A 16432-nucleotide genomic window follows, 5' to 3' on the forward strand; every position below is an offset into this window, starting at 1 on the left:
TGATGCAGTGACGCTGATCTCGAGGCATAAACCACCCTTAAGGCTGCCTTAATCCCAGTCCCACCTAATCCGCGGCGGCCCGAGCCAAGCAAGCGCTTAAGCCCACATAAACAAGCTTTTGTTTTCCCGCTGTCTGTGCAAAGGGGGCCGCCGTCGTGGCGTGGCGTATCGTGTCGTTATGGGCTATACATCGAGCTGAGCTACAGAGCAATTACATCGCATTACAACAGTGATCCCCTAGGGCAGGGTTTCCCAAACTGGAGTGCGTGCAATTTATACTAGTATATATAGTGCGAGTAATTCATAACTCCTAGACTTGTCATGCAACAAGTTCCATTGTAATGACGGCAGAGAAAACGCCAGGTCTATTGAAAATGAGGATTTCCCAAAAAAGCACCCACCCCAAACCTCTTAGAGGTCACAGAGATCACTCAACAAGCTGCTCACAAGTGCCGGGTGGGTGCCATGACATCATACTGCGGTTTCCTAGCCTGATTATCATCGACTTTCAAATCTCTTCGAGACTTGGTCTGACCTAGAGCATAACAAGTAGCCCCTTAATGCGCGCCGTACCTCCAGTGGCACACTGTAATAGTCATTGAAATGTAACTACCATAGCACTACAATACTATGACACAACACAGGCCCTTTAGAAATGCACCACGACTTGGTCATTACCATACTGGTAACAACAAATTTATAAAGCCGCGTCTTAAGGGGTTAAAGTTTCTCAAACGGCATGGTTGACCCACCTCCCTTCGTTTGTGACTGGTCGAGGCCAGAAAAGGCTGTGCCGAAGTTTAAACGAAACATTTTCGTAGTCCCAATAGAACGCCTCTGCTTAAACCATGTCACTGCTTTGGAACACGCCTCTACCCAGGGCCGTTGGAGCAGCTCAAAGCTCATTGCTTCCTGACAAAGTGGGTGGAGTTCCCGAGTTCTCCGGAGCTCAGAAAGTACTTGCTCTTGTACTTACTGGGACGGAACACACACACAGAACACACACACAAACACACAAACACACAAACACACACACACACAAACACACACACACGCACGCTCCTGTTAAGCTTTGGTAAAAAAGTGACATATGCCCACAGGCAGGCAGACGAACATGTGGACTAAGTACATCGCAAGACGAGACGTCTGGAAGTCTGCAGTCTTCCCTATGGCTCTCTGTCTGTGCATTAAAATGTGTGTTTTTTGAGGCGTGGCAGTGTGTGAGTGTGTGTGTGTGTGTGTGTGTGTGTGTGAGTGTGTGTGTGTGTGTTTGTACTTCGGGGCGGGGCAGCCTGTGTGTGTGTGTGTGTTTGTCTGTGAACGTACTGTATGTGTACGCATTTAAGATGCTTGTGTAGGTACGCTGCCAGCCAGCAGCATCAGCAGCAGCCTTTAAAGACTCAGCCAAATGCCCCGCCACACAAATTAACTTCCCTTCCTTCCCGCCAAGCAAAGCCAGCCAGCCAGTCAGCCACCACGTGTCCACTAGCTCCATGCGCACCGCAAGCCAAGCCCACTGCCACTGCCGCTACTACCACTGATAGTATCGTACCACTCGCTGCCTGCCTGCCTCGCTGCCTGCCTACCAGCTTGTCGGCTCACCCTGTATACCCCGCCCCTCCCTCCCCAACCTACCGTTCCCCTCATCCCTCTCCCCCTCTTCCACCTCCTCCTCCTCCTCCCCCTCTTCCTTCTCCTCCCACTCCATCCACCCTCAGCCGGTTGCTAAGAATAGCCCTACGTTCCGTGCTCTGTCTTTTCTATTCGCCTCTTTTGTTGCTAGGGAAAGTGGCGCTGATGAATGGCTAAAGTTGTCAGCCAGTGAGCACGGTGAGCGTTTTTGGCCAAGGAGGAGGAGAGAGGGAGAGGGGGAGAGGAGGAGGAGAGAGGGAGCGGAGAAGGAGAGGGGGAGAAGGGGAGCGGAGGAGGAGCGGGAGAGAGGGGGAGAGGAGAGGAGAGGGGGAGAGGAGGAGAGCGGGATGAGCGGTAGTGGAGGAGGAGTGGAGGAGAGAAAGAAAGGAGGAGAGGAGGAGAGGGGGAAGGGAGAGGAGGTGAGGAGGGGTGGAAAAGGTAAATAAAAATGGAACGTGGTCGTCTGTCTGGGTGCCGACTGGACGGGACCGATTTAGGCCCAGTAGGGGCACCAACCACAGGGGCTGACAGCTCTGGTCCAAACTGGGTACCCAAGTGTGACTCTGACGTGCATGGCCAAACGGAGCAGAAGAACGGACACACACACACACACACACACACACACACACACACACACACACACACACACACACACACACACACACACACACACACACTTTCACTTATTTGGGTTCACTTATTTGAACACTTTGGACAGTGCCACTGTGCCTACCCAGCTACCCACTCCCGTTAAAGTATGTGGTAAAGGATAGCGTAAAATCAGCGTTCAGAGCAGACGCACAAAACCCATCTGGCAACAGAGGCACATGCATCCATCTCTTCCTGAAATAAGTCCTGTGCTACAGAACGCATAGACAAAAAAACACACACATAATAGAATCAATTACCATAGCCTTAGCATAGCGGATTACACTATCACTCCATTTCCAGCTGGTCTCCCGAACTTCCATTCAGTACAGAAAATCGCTATTCAAGTGGAGGGGGTAAGGAGGAGGTGGGGTGGTCGGCGGGGGGGAAATTTTATATTTTTATTCCTTCCTTCATTCATTCAGTGACTCATTGAAGCGCTCATTCATTCATAAGGTGAGCCGGTAGTTGTAGGCTAGGCGCGCTGCTGTGCTGTACCAACCGTCCAATCAGGCTGCAGGATTGGGACCCGGGGGCTCATGATAGGTAGAGGAGGAGGTTGGCCTCCACCCGAAGGGCGGGGTGGCCGGTGGGATGGATGGCTGGATGGCTAGCGTGTTGCATAGCGGGGGGTTGCTATGCCGCTGTGCTGCAGGGAGTGAGCCATGCGAATGCCAATACTGCCTTGGCCTCTGGGTCTGCATTACTTTGCATCTGCCTGGTGCCTATGCCTCTGAACTGGGTTGGGCTGGGCTGGGTTTGGCTGGGCTGGGTTGGTCTTGGCTGGGCTGCTGCAGGAAGGCGGATGCTGCCCAGACATTGCTGCTTGTGTGGGTATGATGCAATTCACCTCGCCACGCCATGTGCTGAGGTGTGCAGAGAGGCAGGGTGGAATGCAGGCAAGCAAACAGGCAAGCAGGGGATGGGGATCTGGAGCCTCCGACCGTAACACAGTTGGACACCGTCCCTCCCCACTAGGGCTCGGCTCTCTCGGGTAACATCCAAAAAACATACGTCTACGTGCAATAAGTGCTAACCGACGGCTTATATCTGCTGCATTCATTGACAGTAAATAGAATGGACGGCAAATCAACGCTATTTGCCATTCAACGCTTTGAAGCCAGATTTGGGAACATTCCAACTTACATTCCACCTTAGCAACGCCAAACGCAGGTGCTGATTGGACAACAACAAGACTTCTAACGGTCAATCAAACCATGTTCTGATGCTCATTGGTCAATTTAACTTTTAATATCTCTCTAAAATAAAACATCACCACAAAAAATCACCACCCTGGTAAGTTGGAGAGCAAGGGGACCTACTAGTTGAGCGAAAAATGATCCCCCTGGAGTGGCATTTAAGGGAGATACAGGGTTTTATGTCTCTCATAGGAATGAATGGGATTTGGCCATTTTTTGGTCTTTTTGGGTCCAACCTTGGCTCCAACTTGGCTTCAACAATGAAATAGAATTTTGGCCTCCATTCTATTTACTCTCAATGGCTGCATTGCACTATTGGGCTTTATATTATGGCTAATAATGGGTCAATAAGGCGGCAATATTGTGCAGAAAAAAAAATCAGTGGTTCCTTTTTTACCCATTTTCAACTGAGCATAAAGCCATAAGCAGTTGTTTTGCCTCACTAATTCCATGTTTTTCCAAGCCACATATAACAAAATTGTCCACCTATAATAATGCCTGTCTTATTATGTGTGCCTCAAAGTATGCCATATTATAATTTATTAGTACTTAAGGGGAAAAAACAAAAACATTACACACACAGAATAAATTGAGTAGTTACCCAGTGCTCCGTCCCTCCCATTTGTCCCATTTGCACAACACAGGCACGCTCCCTGCACCACCTAGTGCAGCGCTCCTTGGCCTGACTCATGGGAAACACCCTCCCCGGCCCCACCCTTAAACACCCCCCACGCCAGCCCACCCCGACCCACACCAGCCCCACCCTACCTCCATGTCAGTGGTTCTCAACCTTTTTTTTTGTAAAGAAAGGACCGACCCCCTGACCTAATCATAAACATGCCAACGCCCCACACTCAACAAAATAATGTTAAAGATTATGAAAACCGCACAGCCAAATAATAGTAATATTCTGCAATACATACTATTATTGATTATACTGTGTGACTATTAAAGAGCTTTCTGGAATGACGTGAGAGCTTCTATTCTCTACCTCTATGTGAAAGTCAAGGAACACACAGCCTTGTCAACGTCACCTTCATTATTGATGCACGCTTGATTCCCGCTGCCTTTATCAGGAAAAAGTGGAAATAACCAGATTAATGCCAGGCAGTGCACTAAAAGCTGCGCAGGAAGACTACGATTAGACTCAAGTCATTTGGCAAGAAGCGTTTTCACATCTCCTCGAAAAAGGAAAAAAAATACATTTTTTACGGTTTGAAAAGAAAATTGGACTGGAAGTAAAATACAGATTAAACTGACAAAACTTAACTCAATTGACTTGCAAATTCAATTAAGTCCTAGGTGATGGGTTTGGAACTCGGGTGCAATTGGAGACGCAAGGCAGGCGACAGAGGAGGAAATGGCGTGAAAATGTTCAATGCAGGCAAGCTGATGCAAGGTGCCGCGCACAGTTGCAACATAACATTACATCCCCCGGCAGCCTCAGAGAGGGAGGAGAGAGAGAGAGAGAGAGAGAGAGAGAGAGAGAGAGAGAGAGAGAGAGAGAGAGAGGGAGGGAGAGAGAGATTGAGAGAGAGAGCTAGGATGGAGCGTGGCAGTGAGGTCAAACGCATCTCACCCTCTCTGTCACCTGCCATGTCCAGGGGGATTTCTTCGACAAGCTCATCTCTCTCTCTCTCTCTCTCTCTCTCTCTCTCTCTCTCTCTCTCTCTCTCTCTCTCTCTCCATCTCAGTGTTTTCCTCCCTCTTTCTATGTCAGCAACCTGTCTCCATCCCTCTCTCGCTCTCTCTCTCTCTCTCTCTCTGTCAGCAACATTCTTGTACCTTGTTCTGTTGTTTCCCCTCTCTACAGTACAACTCCATCTCTCTCTGTCTCTCTCTCTCTCCATCCCTCTCTCTCTCTCTCTCTCTTGACAGCGCTGCCTCTGCTCTCTTCCCTTCTCTGAGCCTGACAGTGCTGGTAGGAAGGGCCGTCAGGGGACACTGGCCTCTTTTAAGAGTGTAAACAAGGTGTGTGAGACACACACACACACACACACACACAGACACACACACACACACACACACACACACACACACACACACACACACACACACACACACACATATGCACAAGCACACATGGCCACACACACACACACACACACACACACACACACACACACACGCACGCAAACACACACATTCATAGACACAAATCAATTACACACACACACACACACACACACACACACACACACACACACACACACACACACAAAGGAAGGTGTGTGTTTTTCCTTAACGTGTGTGTCTGCCGCCCTGTGATGTGTACCGGTACACAGCAGAGCTGGCCTTGTGCCCTTGGTAGAGATGGAGAGCGGGATGGAGAGGACGAGGACAGGCACGAGGAGGATGAGAAGGAGTGAGGGAGAGGGAGAGGAGGAAGACAAGGAAGAGGAGGAGTAGTGAGGGGCAGGGAGAGGAGGAAGAAGAAGAGGGGGGAGAGGAGGAATAAGAAGAGGGGGGTGAGGAGGAGTGAGGGGCAGGGAGAGGAGGAAGAAGAAGAGGGGGTGAGGAGGAGTGAGGGGCAGGGAGAGGAGGAAGACGAGGAGGATGAGGATGAGAAGGAGGAGTGAGGGGCAGGGAAAGGCGAGGGAGGGAGGATTGTTCGTCTGTCAAGCTGAAAGTAGTAGAGGACAGCACAGCACGGCACAGGGCAAACTCCACACTGAGACAAGAGCCCCAACGCTGGAGCAGGAGAAGACAACAGAGGAAGCCACCACCACCTCCATCACCTCCACCACCACCATCACCACCACCATCACCACACCATCACCACACCATCACACCTCACCCACACTCACCATTGCACATTGCATTGCCACAGAAAACATGAGGCATTTGCATACCACACAAACATGCTTACTCGATTTCCAGGTACTTTCCTTTGAGTGATATACTAAGGTATACTGTATGTATGTACACATACACGTGTGGCCTGGGGACTGTAGTTAGAAACTGTTTTTCATGGAATTGCTGACGTCTATAAGCAAAAATGATACACTGATATGGTGTGGAGGTGCACATTGCACAACAACACCTACACTATAGGTATGACCAAACAAACAAAAGGTATGACAAATGAAGACAAAACAGTGGTGCGTGAATGGTGAACATAGCAGCTAGTGCTATAATGCATTGATCAAAAGTGATTTTAAGCTTCTCCAACAAATGCTTGAAACAGTTTGGTTTGAGGTTGCACTATACTTACCAGAATGCAGTCCACTTTGGATTGTACAGATTTGCTGTAAGAGAAGAGAGAGGAAAAAATGACAGCATTATTAAGCCAGCATAACGACTATAAACATACCATACATAAAAGACTATTTATTAATACCTCAATGGCATGTGTGGAATGGCCACCCATACCCAACTCCCCACCCCCAACCGAGCGCAGCGAGGCCCACTCTCGAACCCACCCATCCCCAATCCAAACCCCCAAATCCCTCTCCACCACAACCATCTCCAGTCCATTGAGGCCCACTGCACCACCCCAACATTACTACCCCGACCCCACCCCCATGTCCCTGTCAGACTAATATAACCAGTGGAGCACATGTTGTCATGTACAAAAAAGAGCTGTGGAAGCATCACTGTCCTTGTTTGACTATTAATACCAGGAGCCGGCAGACCTTGACAGCCAGCCATTCATAAGTCAGGCTTGCCACCACGACTGGGCCGGTATGAACCGGTATATACTACAATCTATATATACAGGTAGAGGGGGGTGGAGATCGTAGCCCCCCCCCCCCCCCCCCCCCCCCCCCCCCCCNCACTCCGGGTAGGTGGAGAGATGTATGGGCTCCCCTATGTCAGGTATTTATATGGAGCTTTTCCAAAAGAGAGCTCAAACTCTCTCTACACAAGGGCTTTCAGACTTTCAGAGAGAGAGAGAGAGAGAGAGAGAGAGAGAGAGAGAGAGAGAGAGAGAGAGAGAGAGAGAGAGAAAACATGATCTCAAATGATCTTGCGCAAAAAAGTCAACTCTCTCTCCACCTCTACCTCCCAGTACTGTTCAGTGCTGTATGATTGCACATGTAAAGAATCTGATGCAGAGTATGTTTTTGATTATTAGTCTACACACAGGTTAACAAGATATTGTGAAAGTAAACACCTATAAAAGTTTGTAGAGGCATTGCAGGGTTTCTATAGGATAAAAAGCTCTAGCTTGCTGGCTTAATTTCAAACAGTTGGAGTCTTGTCATTAAATCTTCTTAATTTCGCACACCTTTTCAATTCAGAAAACATACAACTGTGGCTAAAATAGAAAGAATGATTTGAAATGGAAAAAAAAGTGTGGCTTTCGTTGGCCATCATCAATATGACACACAAGTGCTTGCAAACTCATATAGCGTTTTATTTTGGTACGGGGGGGACACTCTGTCCTCACAATGCCACCAAATAAATTATACAAGACGCACGCACGCACGCACGCACACGCACACGCACACACACACACACCAGTCCAAAATTTGCTGCATAATCTAAAACTTCCGCATCAATGACATCCGGATGATGACATCCCACAGTACAGTCAGACCCATGAACTAGGTCAAGGCGCACTTTAGGGGGAAGTCATCAAATACTACAGGATAAACCAGGGGGGCACAATGGGATTAGCCAGGACACCTGATGGGGGTAGGGGGCTTGCTGGACACAGTGGCGCGCAGTGCGGCACCGGCACAGCGTGGCTATTAATCTAACAGCCCCTCCAGCCCAGACTAGACCTGACCACTGCTTAAACGCCGCCGCCTGCCCTGGGATTAATCCATTTTGTAAGGGGTAGGGCCGCTGACGGCTTTGGCCAGGCCCGGGACAAAGTCATCGAAAACGTCCCCCTCCCTCCGCCTAGTGTATTCAATGTAATCAGTACCCAATCTCTGTCTTCTGTCTCCCTGGGCCCCCGGGACAACTGACCCCTTTGCTTCCAAGCGTAGATGGCACCACGCCCATCCTGCCCTGCCCTGTCCAGGGGACCAAGAGAAGATTTAATCGACTGTCTCTATGACTGACGGGGAAAAGGAGTGCACAAATAAATGGATGATCGGCTCGCCACTTTTGATCGGTCAGCGAGTGCATGTCCTTGAATGAACGGCCCATGTGAAGGGGATTGCCACGAGTTACGTTCGTTGTGTCACACAGAAACAGACAACGTTGTTACGTTGTTACCATTGTTCAACACAGAAAAAGCCAAAATTGGTGCGTTGTTTAACACAAGAAATGGCCAACGTTGTTGCCTTGTTTACGTTGTTTCACACAGAAATGGCCATGTCCTCATGGGGCCTCTCTCTCTCTTTCTGTCTCTCTCTCTCTACCCCTCTGAGACCTCAATGTCCCTCGTGCTGTTGCTAGTAACATCTCCTTTTGCCCAGGCCTCACCATCCCACCTCCTGATTGGACAGGACATCCCTTGACCGGCTAATCTCTTAATCACCATGATGCAGTGCCCTGCCCCGCCATAACCACGCTGGCGCTGCGCCAACTCAGCGTGGACACTGCCTGCCATCAACCTTCGCCAAAAAACATGACCCAGCAGAGGGCAAGATCAAACCAACGAGTGCCCTTGGAAAGCTTACCCCCGGAAGAAATGTCAATTATAGTGGCTCAGAATGGTATTGCAAAGGACTTATGTCTGTTAGACGTGTTATGTTGTAGGTAATGAGTGTCACATGATGAGTGATCACTTTGTTGTGATAACTACTATGCAAATTATTCCAAAGACTAAAATGTCCTAAAACCCATGATGATTTAGCCTAAGTGATATGCAATGAAAAAGAAAGATATGCAATGAAAAAGAAAAAGTACACAAATAAAATCAAAAGAAAACATAAAAATCCCCCCTTCACGTGAAGAATCAATAAACTAGAACCCAAAAAAGTGGCCACATTTTCAGAGGCAGATGAGCAGCCGGGTGGAACTGTTTTATCCTGTCTGACTAAGAACATGTGGAACTGGCATAAACCCCACCACCCCCACATCGCTCACCCCGTGCGGTGCCACCCTCCCCATCCTCATCCACAACCCACCCACCCCACCCTCCCCAGCCCCGTGCCCAGACTCAGCCTCTCCCCACCCCCCATTCCTCCAGCTGGCTACTCCGTGGCGCGCTCAGCGCAGAGCGTAAACAACAACAATAACAACAGAGAGGGAGGCGACAGCAGGAGATGGAAGGCCCCGGATGCAGCGCGCGGTCTACCAGTCTGCCTGTATGTCTGTCTCCTCTCCTACAAGTCTGCATGTCTGTCTGTCTGTCTGTCAGTCCGTCTGTCTGTCTGCAGGTGTGCATGTCTGCCTGCCTGCAAGTCTGCATGTCTGTCTGTCTGTCTGCCTGCAAGTCTGCCTGTGAGTCTGAATGTCTTGCATGGATGCCAGGGTAAGGTGAGACGAGGACAGCAGGCCTACACCTTCACGACAGACCCTTGGCAGGGTAGGGCTAGCAGCTAGCGCTAGGTTAGGTAGTGGAGGGCAGGGCATGGGCAGGGGCAAGGGGGCAGCCAGTGCAGCTGCGAGCCTGAGGGATGAGAGGAGCTGTGGTGTGGATACAAAACCCCAGTTACCCTGTTTGAACCTAACCGCGGCACGGGGGACCGAGACACGAGACGATGCCTGTGGCTGGCGCGCTTGCACTGCCTCTCTCTGCCCGTCTCTCTCTCTCCCTATCCCTCCCTCTCACTTTTTTTTCTCCCTCTGTCTGTCTCTTTCTCTGCATCACCACGAGTCAGTCGAGCGCTGCACTCGATGCACTCACTCAACCCCCGTGGTGCTTGAACCTGTTAACCTACGACAGGCGCTCAGTGCGTGGCGTAAGCGGCGTGGCATACGCGCCGCGGCGTGGGCACGACTGTTTTGAATGGAGAAGAGAAGAGAGGAGCGGAGGGAAGGGTACCGCTGCACTAACAACACAGCCAGAACAAATAAAAGAACACGCTCTTGTCTCTGAAATGGCCACATTTATGGAACAATGACAACATTGGCATGTTTACATTCGGAGACGCGTGTTGTTTTACCGTACGCCACTCATACAGCAGTAGTACTACATGTAGCTCTCTACTGACAGCTGTCCTGACAGATGTGGAAAGCCGCCCTTTGAATACTTTCGGCTGCACACAGTTGTTTGCTTTTTTTTTATCTTTGTTGTTTCTTTCTCTTTTGTAACTCATATGTCTGGATTTATTGAGTTCATGGCTCTTACATTTCAGGAAGTCCCTGAGGGGAGTTGCACCCAGGGTTGCCAGATGAGCCCAAAAAATGCTCAAAACCCGCCTAGAAGCACAAAATCCCACCCAATTCTATTGATTTCTATGGCAAAAATTGGGAGGGTTTTTCTGCTAAATACAATTTTTACCCGCACACGGCCATCCTAAGCAGCCCAATTGGGCGGGAAACAGCCCAATCTGGCAACACTGGTTGCACCTCAGCCGCAGAGCAGAAAGTCAGTGGATGGGAGCCATTTAGTGAGTGCACCGGGTGTGGGGGTCGGTACGGGACAAGGGGAAATTTCTCACAGCGTACCGATGGGGATGTGGGGGTGGGGTGAGGGGAGAACCTGCTGCCATCACAAGTGTGGGCTTAAGTGGATTTGGTTGTACCCGTCATTAAGGATAAATCTGACTGCGCAGGTGACAGGCAAAAACCCTCCCCCTCCTCCTTCAGTAACAACACCCTTGCTCCCCCCTTTTTTTTACTCCCTTGGGGATTACCTTATGACTGATTGCTCATCTGGGTGGAAGAGGCATAGGTCTCCCCTATTTCCCAAGCCCCACAGTGTGTACACTGACAAATCTGACAGTTAACTTGTGCAAGTTATTTTTCCAGAAACACTATCCCCTCCCGGGTTGCCTCCTAACTCACAATTTCACAGTGAATCAGAGTCAGTCATCACCAATGCAAAACTATTTAAGTTCATTCTGATGCTTATGTGTCAGTGTGCATGCTGTGCTTGTGAATCCCAAAGGCTCAAATGTGCTCCATGTCACAGAGACCATGTAAGCGTGATATCACTGCAATCGAAGATACATCTGTGGTCTTTCACTACCGCGGAGGATGCAGACAATGAGGGTGTTGTATTGGCCCTGATGCTCGCATGAAAAAAAACAACAACGGCATTGGAGTAACTGGAGACACTGTTTGCTCCACAATGCACGCACTGTTTGAGTTACTTCTTACGGGCTGTTGTAACGTAAAATGACACGGGACGATTTCAAAGGGAGTGGAATGGAAAATGTGGCCAGGAACAAAAAAATGGATCCCAATTTATATACTGACTAACACACTGATCTTACTACTTGCAATAGCTTTTAATACGAATACTTGCAATAATTTTGTCAATGGAATGTATAGCATTTGCCTTTAAAGTACAACAATGTTGCCAGAAGAAACACCTTCAAATGATCTTCTTGCAAGCTGTCAGAAAAAAAATATTTAAGTGAGCTCGTAGCCCCATAATGCACGCGTTCCACCAGTGGAACACTGAAATAGCCATTGAAAATACTTCATCAATAGTACTACAGTACCATGACATTACACAGGGGCCTTCAAAACATTACCATTCTGGTTGTAGTGGTTATCTCTTCAGGGTACAAAAAATACCCTCAAGACACAGTAATTTCTTCATGCACACGACATGACAGGTTCTTAGTTTAGTTTAGTTGTCTTTACTTACAAAATAAAAAGGTTACAAATCAAGGCGCACAGTAAGAAAATGTTATGCTCCCATGCCTTGCGCAGCTCTGACCAGACTGGTGCTGCACGTTCTCAGTTACGTCACTCTAAGGGAGCGTCATCAAACGTTTTTCATATCAATAATCATTTTCTTACAATTATGAATTATACAACGTTATGATTTAAGATTGTAAATAAAATATAAACATAAATTGTTCATATGTTTTGCATATCCTGTTTTTTCTGCTTTATGGCTCTTAAACTGGTAGCAAATTTATGACAGGGGCTATGTCTTAACCGCTGACAGCTTTGGCAAGGCCTGAGACAAAGTCATCTGAAAGAGCCCCCCCACTCAATACAATGTAATGGGGACCCTATTCTGGACCCCCAATCTCCCTGGGCCCAGGACAACTGGCCCACCCCTGTCGGCTTCCCTGAATGGGAGACACTTGTGCCAATGGGGACTAGGATGAAGGTAATAGAAAATAGAAATAGAAAGACCTTTCAATTCGGGCAGCACAGGCAGAACAGACGTAAACATTTGTGCAGTGTGCCACTACGAGAACAGCATTATGTGTTTGCCGCTAGTCAAGCTCATTCTCAATTCTCTTTGAAGGCAATCATCCCCATTGTATTGGGATTTCACACCCCCCATCCAGTTTCTTGCCATGTTTTGATACACACAGAAGCTCTTAATTTTTTTTTTAATCATTGAGTATTTCACACAAAGTCAGAAGCAAGACAAAAAACATCAGCCCCAAACACTAATTTCCAACCATAACTAACAGCTCCCATTGTATATAAAAGCCTAACCTTTAGCCTAATGAAAAAGCACACCGTGTTTGTTTAGCCCCTTTGCGCAGAGCCTATGTTATAACCTTAGTGTCAACAAAATTGTCTTAATCTGTTTCCTAAGGCTCTCGGCACTGTCATAGCAATGTTGTTAGAATGTAGTTGAGTATTTTCAGCAAATAGTGAATAGGCCTGCCGGCGACCCCATCTGCAGTAAGAGGCTACTAGAGCTAAATACATCAAATGTCAGCAATGTTTTATAGATACGATACAACGAACTATTCACACAAGTATAGTGGGTAACATCCTTCCAGATATTAATCTGAAGAGGAGTCAGTCTGTTTTAGACCTCAGCAAGTGATGACAGTATAGTGTGCCTGCCATGCCTTCTGGCCATGAGGGCTGGCTGTATGAGTCTCCAAAAGCTGGCACCCAGCGATGTGTGAGAGTGGCTAATCTCAGGCTAAAAGACAACATGAAAGCTGACCTCACACACTCCCGAATGGGGAGCGCTAACATTACGACCCTGAGTCTTAACTGTGCACTTTAGGTCACATTCCACTATTTATACCACCGTATACCATAATCGGTCTCGCATAAACTTGTATTTCAGGAAGGGAAAGGGAAATGATAATTCAGTGAGTCTCCTCTCACTCGATGGGAAAAAAACCTAGTGTTTTGAAACACCACTCGTAGACAACCCCCTCTACTGGTACATAAAGAAACTGGAGATAAAACAGTTAGGTACTGGTATTTGTTTACAATTGTCACATGCTGAACATTACTGAATAACACTACAATTCATAATCAAAATATTAAACACAAAAAAGAAAAGCATATAACTCACTTGAAAATGTAACACTGCCGTAACATAATTACAACCACCGCCACAATAATATAATAAATCTACCATTAAATCCATTAAATCAAATCCAACTACTGAACTCTGAGCTTGACCCCCCCCCCCCCCCCCAGACTGGCACCTCACTACTTTTTCCACAGTGGTCTCCAGACCAGCGAGCACTCATGCCAAAGTCTGTTCTTTTCCATGGGGCGGCGAATGTGCCAGCACTCCAAATGTAGATCAGCATGGGTATCAGTTATCATTCTAGTGAGGGTAACCTTTCCTGCACTCCAAGGGAGAGGCACAGTACTCTCCATATGTTATATTGTGATTTTTAAATATAGATGCTCGGTTCATTAATTTCATAATTTTCATTTTGATGTTCTGACTGGTATAACTGAAATGTTAGGGTGAATTATTTGGGAGTTGTTCAATTCACCCAGCAGATTGTGCTCTGCTTTCCTCAGATGCATTGGCATCCAACTTCCAACACAAAACCAAAACAGCATGATACTTGTGCTCATAGAGAAATAAAAAGTGAGCAGGCAGACAGCCTTTCTGTTCGGACTTTTTTAAACTGAAAATACGACAGCTTGAACCATAGAGTGCCTTCTCTCCTTGTGACTGATAAAACGTGATCTAATCGATGGAACTTCACTTGGTTGGAGATGGAATGTAAAATAACTCACTATGGGATTACTAAAGAAAAAAAGTTGATGCAAAGATATCTTTTGCCTAGATATACATAACAGGAGGACTAGAATAAGTGTTATAACAATGGTATAAATGACAAATACAAAAAAACTTTTTGGACATAATATAGCCATGCCGAAAAGCCCTTCACATGGATGTGATTTCAACTTGAAAGCTGATTGGACAATATCAGCATTTGAGTCTATGTTGGATGCAAAGAGATGCGATCAAAACTGGCCATCGCCCGCTCGTGTGCATTGCACTTCCTCGTGTTCATGTTTATTTGTAGTAAATGCACTAGGGGCATGTGGCGTCTCAGTATATTTAACAGAATAGTAACTTGATATCGCCGTGCAGTAAAGAAAATAGAGTCTCCAGTTGTGATCACACAGCCATGCATGCAGGGACATGAAAAAACAAGGGGTGGCGAGGGGGTGGAGGCTCCGAATTACCGTGTCAGCATTTTCAGCCCTTTTTCTTGTCACTGAAAACGTGCATGCTTTGCCTCGAATTCAGCGAACAAAAACTACCACCTTCGATATGTACGCAACTTGTGCATATTAACCTTGCAAAACACGTGTACTTTTATCGTCCAAAATACACATTGAACATACATTTTGTCAGTTTCATTGCCATGTGATCACCCCATCATTCAGTGTCTATTAAAAACTGAGCATGAGTTCCTGCACACGGGACCATTAAATACATAAATACAAAAATAACCTAATCGTTTGCAATAAGTGGATACAATACCACACCCTTGTAAATGACAGAGTTTGGCTCCGGTGAAACCTATCGAGGATTTATTCAGCAGGGGAACGGTGCAGACTAGAGGAGGCTTTCAAAGCGAGGAGCGCCTCCTCTTCCAAGTCGAGTTGTTTACTATCCATCCCAACCAACCAACATGCACAAACCAGAGCGCATGTCTAGAGCTCTTCTCTTCTACAAACGACTCTATGCTGAGTCTTAAACTGTAGAATATATTACCTCCACAATAAAATAAATAGTTCATAACAAGGTAACAAACAATTATTTTGTGACAACGAACAAGGTGACAGCATGCATCTCCAGTCACTTGTTGGCTGCCAAGTAGAATGGTAGTTCTACACTGACACGAGAGGAGGTTCTTGTAGCAGGTTGGGGGACTCAAGAAGAGATAACTTGGGTAGTGCGCGCGCTTAATCCATACAACTCAGTTATTACATAGTTGCTACTGTGTATACACGACAAGGACGTCAATACAATGTTAAGCATATGCAAAAACAATCAAAGTTAGCAACTAGCGAGTTAGCTATTCCCCTCGGTTAGTAAATGGAAGCTAAAACAGCTAACTAGCTAGTCAGTATTGGGAGAAAACAGCTAGCTGTCTAGCTAATTAATTAAGTGGGCAGTCAATAACCCAGGCAACCACTTAGCGTAACAACTACAGAATAATATTGACTAAAATCATCTAGTGGCACATGCTCTTACCAAATGGAATTCTTAATTTTGTGTTGCAGTGCACTGGCTTCAGTCCCTTGTAATCCTGGGACCAGAGGTGGCAAAGATCCCATCCCAGAACCGGTGCTCTGGTGCTGACCAGGTTGTTGATCATCAGCCATCACGGTGGAGTTGGATGAGGAGGGGGATTTAATAAGTAGGCCTCAACCTAGACCTCGACAAGGTTGCTTTTTCCCGGCTTTGGTACATCACGGACCCACCCGGTTACATCATGATACATTTAACGACGGCTCCAACAGTAAAATGGGTGGAAAGTCAAATGCAGGCAGTTGATGTCTATCGCATTCCCATACACTTCCATCAAAAGGAGCACATGAGGCCCGGAACACACGCTTCTCCCTGATCCGCTACAACCACTCTACTACTCTAGCTGTCTGCACGCCTGCGATCAAAGTGAATATTGCTGTTGCCGCTGTTGCTGCTGCAAGGCAAGTGGAACGCATGCGCACTGGTCGCCACG

General features: G+C 47.3%; 1 protein-coding gene across 2 annotated transcripts in view; it reads right to left on the reverse strand.

Moving 5' to 3' along the window:
* rfx7a (regulatory factor X7a) overlaps window positions 1–16394 on the reverse strand; it is a 42863-nt gene extending 26469 nt beyond the window's left edge. For both annotated transcript variants that reach the window (XM_063188981.1, XM_063188980.1), the window contains exons 1-2: window positions 15943–16394; window positions 6694–6727 (exon numbers count right to left, since the gene is read on the reverse strand). In XM_063188981.1, coding sequence (XP_063045051.1) covers window positions 6694–6727; window positions 15943–16073 — 165 coding nt within the window. In that variant the 5' untranslated portion in view covers window positions 16074–16394. The remainder of the gene's footprint in view (window positions 1–6693; window positions 6728–15942) is intronic.
* Between the last annotated feature and the right edge of the window lie 38 nt (window positions 16395–16432).

The sequence above is a fragment of the Engraulis encrasicolus genome, chromosome 22 (genome assembly GCF_034702125.1).
Source record: "Engraulis encrasicolus isolate BLACKSEA-1 chromosome 22, IST_EnEncr_1.0, whole genome shotgun sequence".
Taxonomy (NCBI): domain Eukaryota; kingdom Metazoa; phylum Chordata; class Actinopteri; order Clupeiformes; family Engraulidae; genus Engraulis; species Engraulis encrasicolus.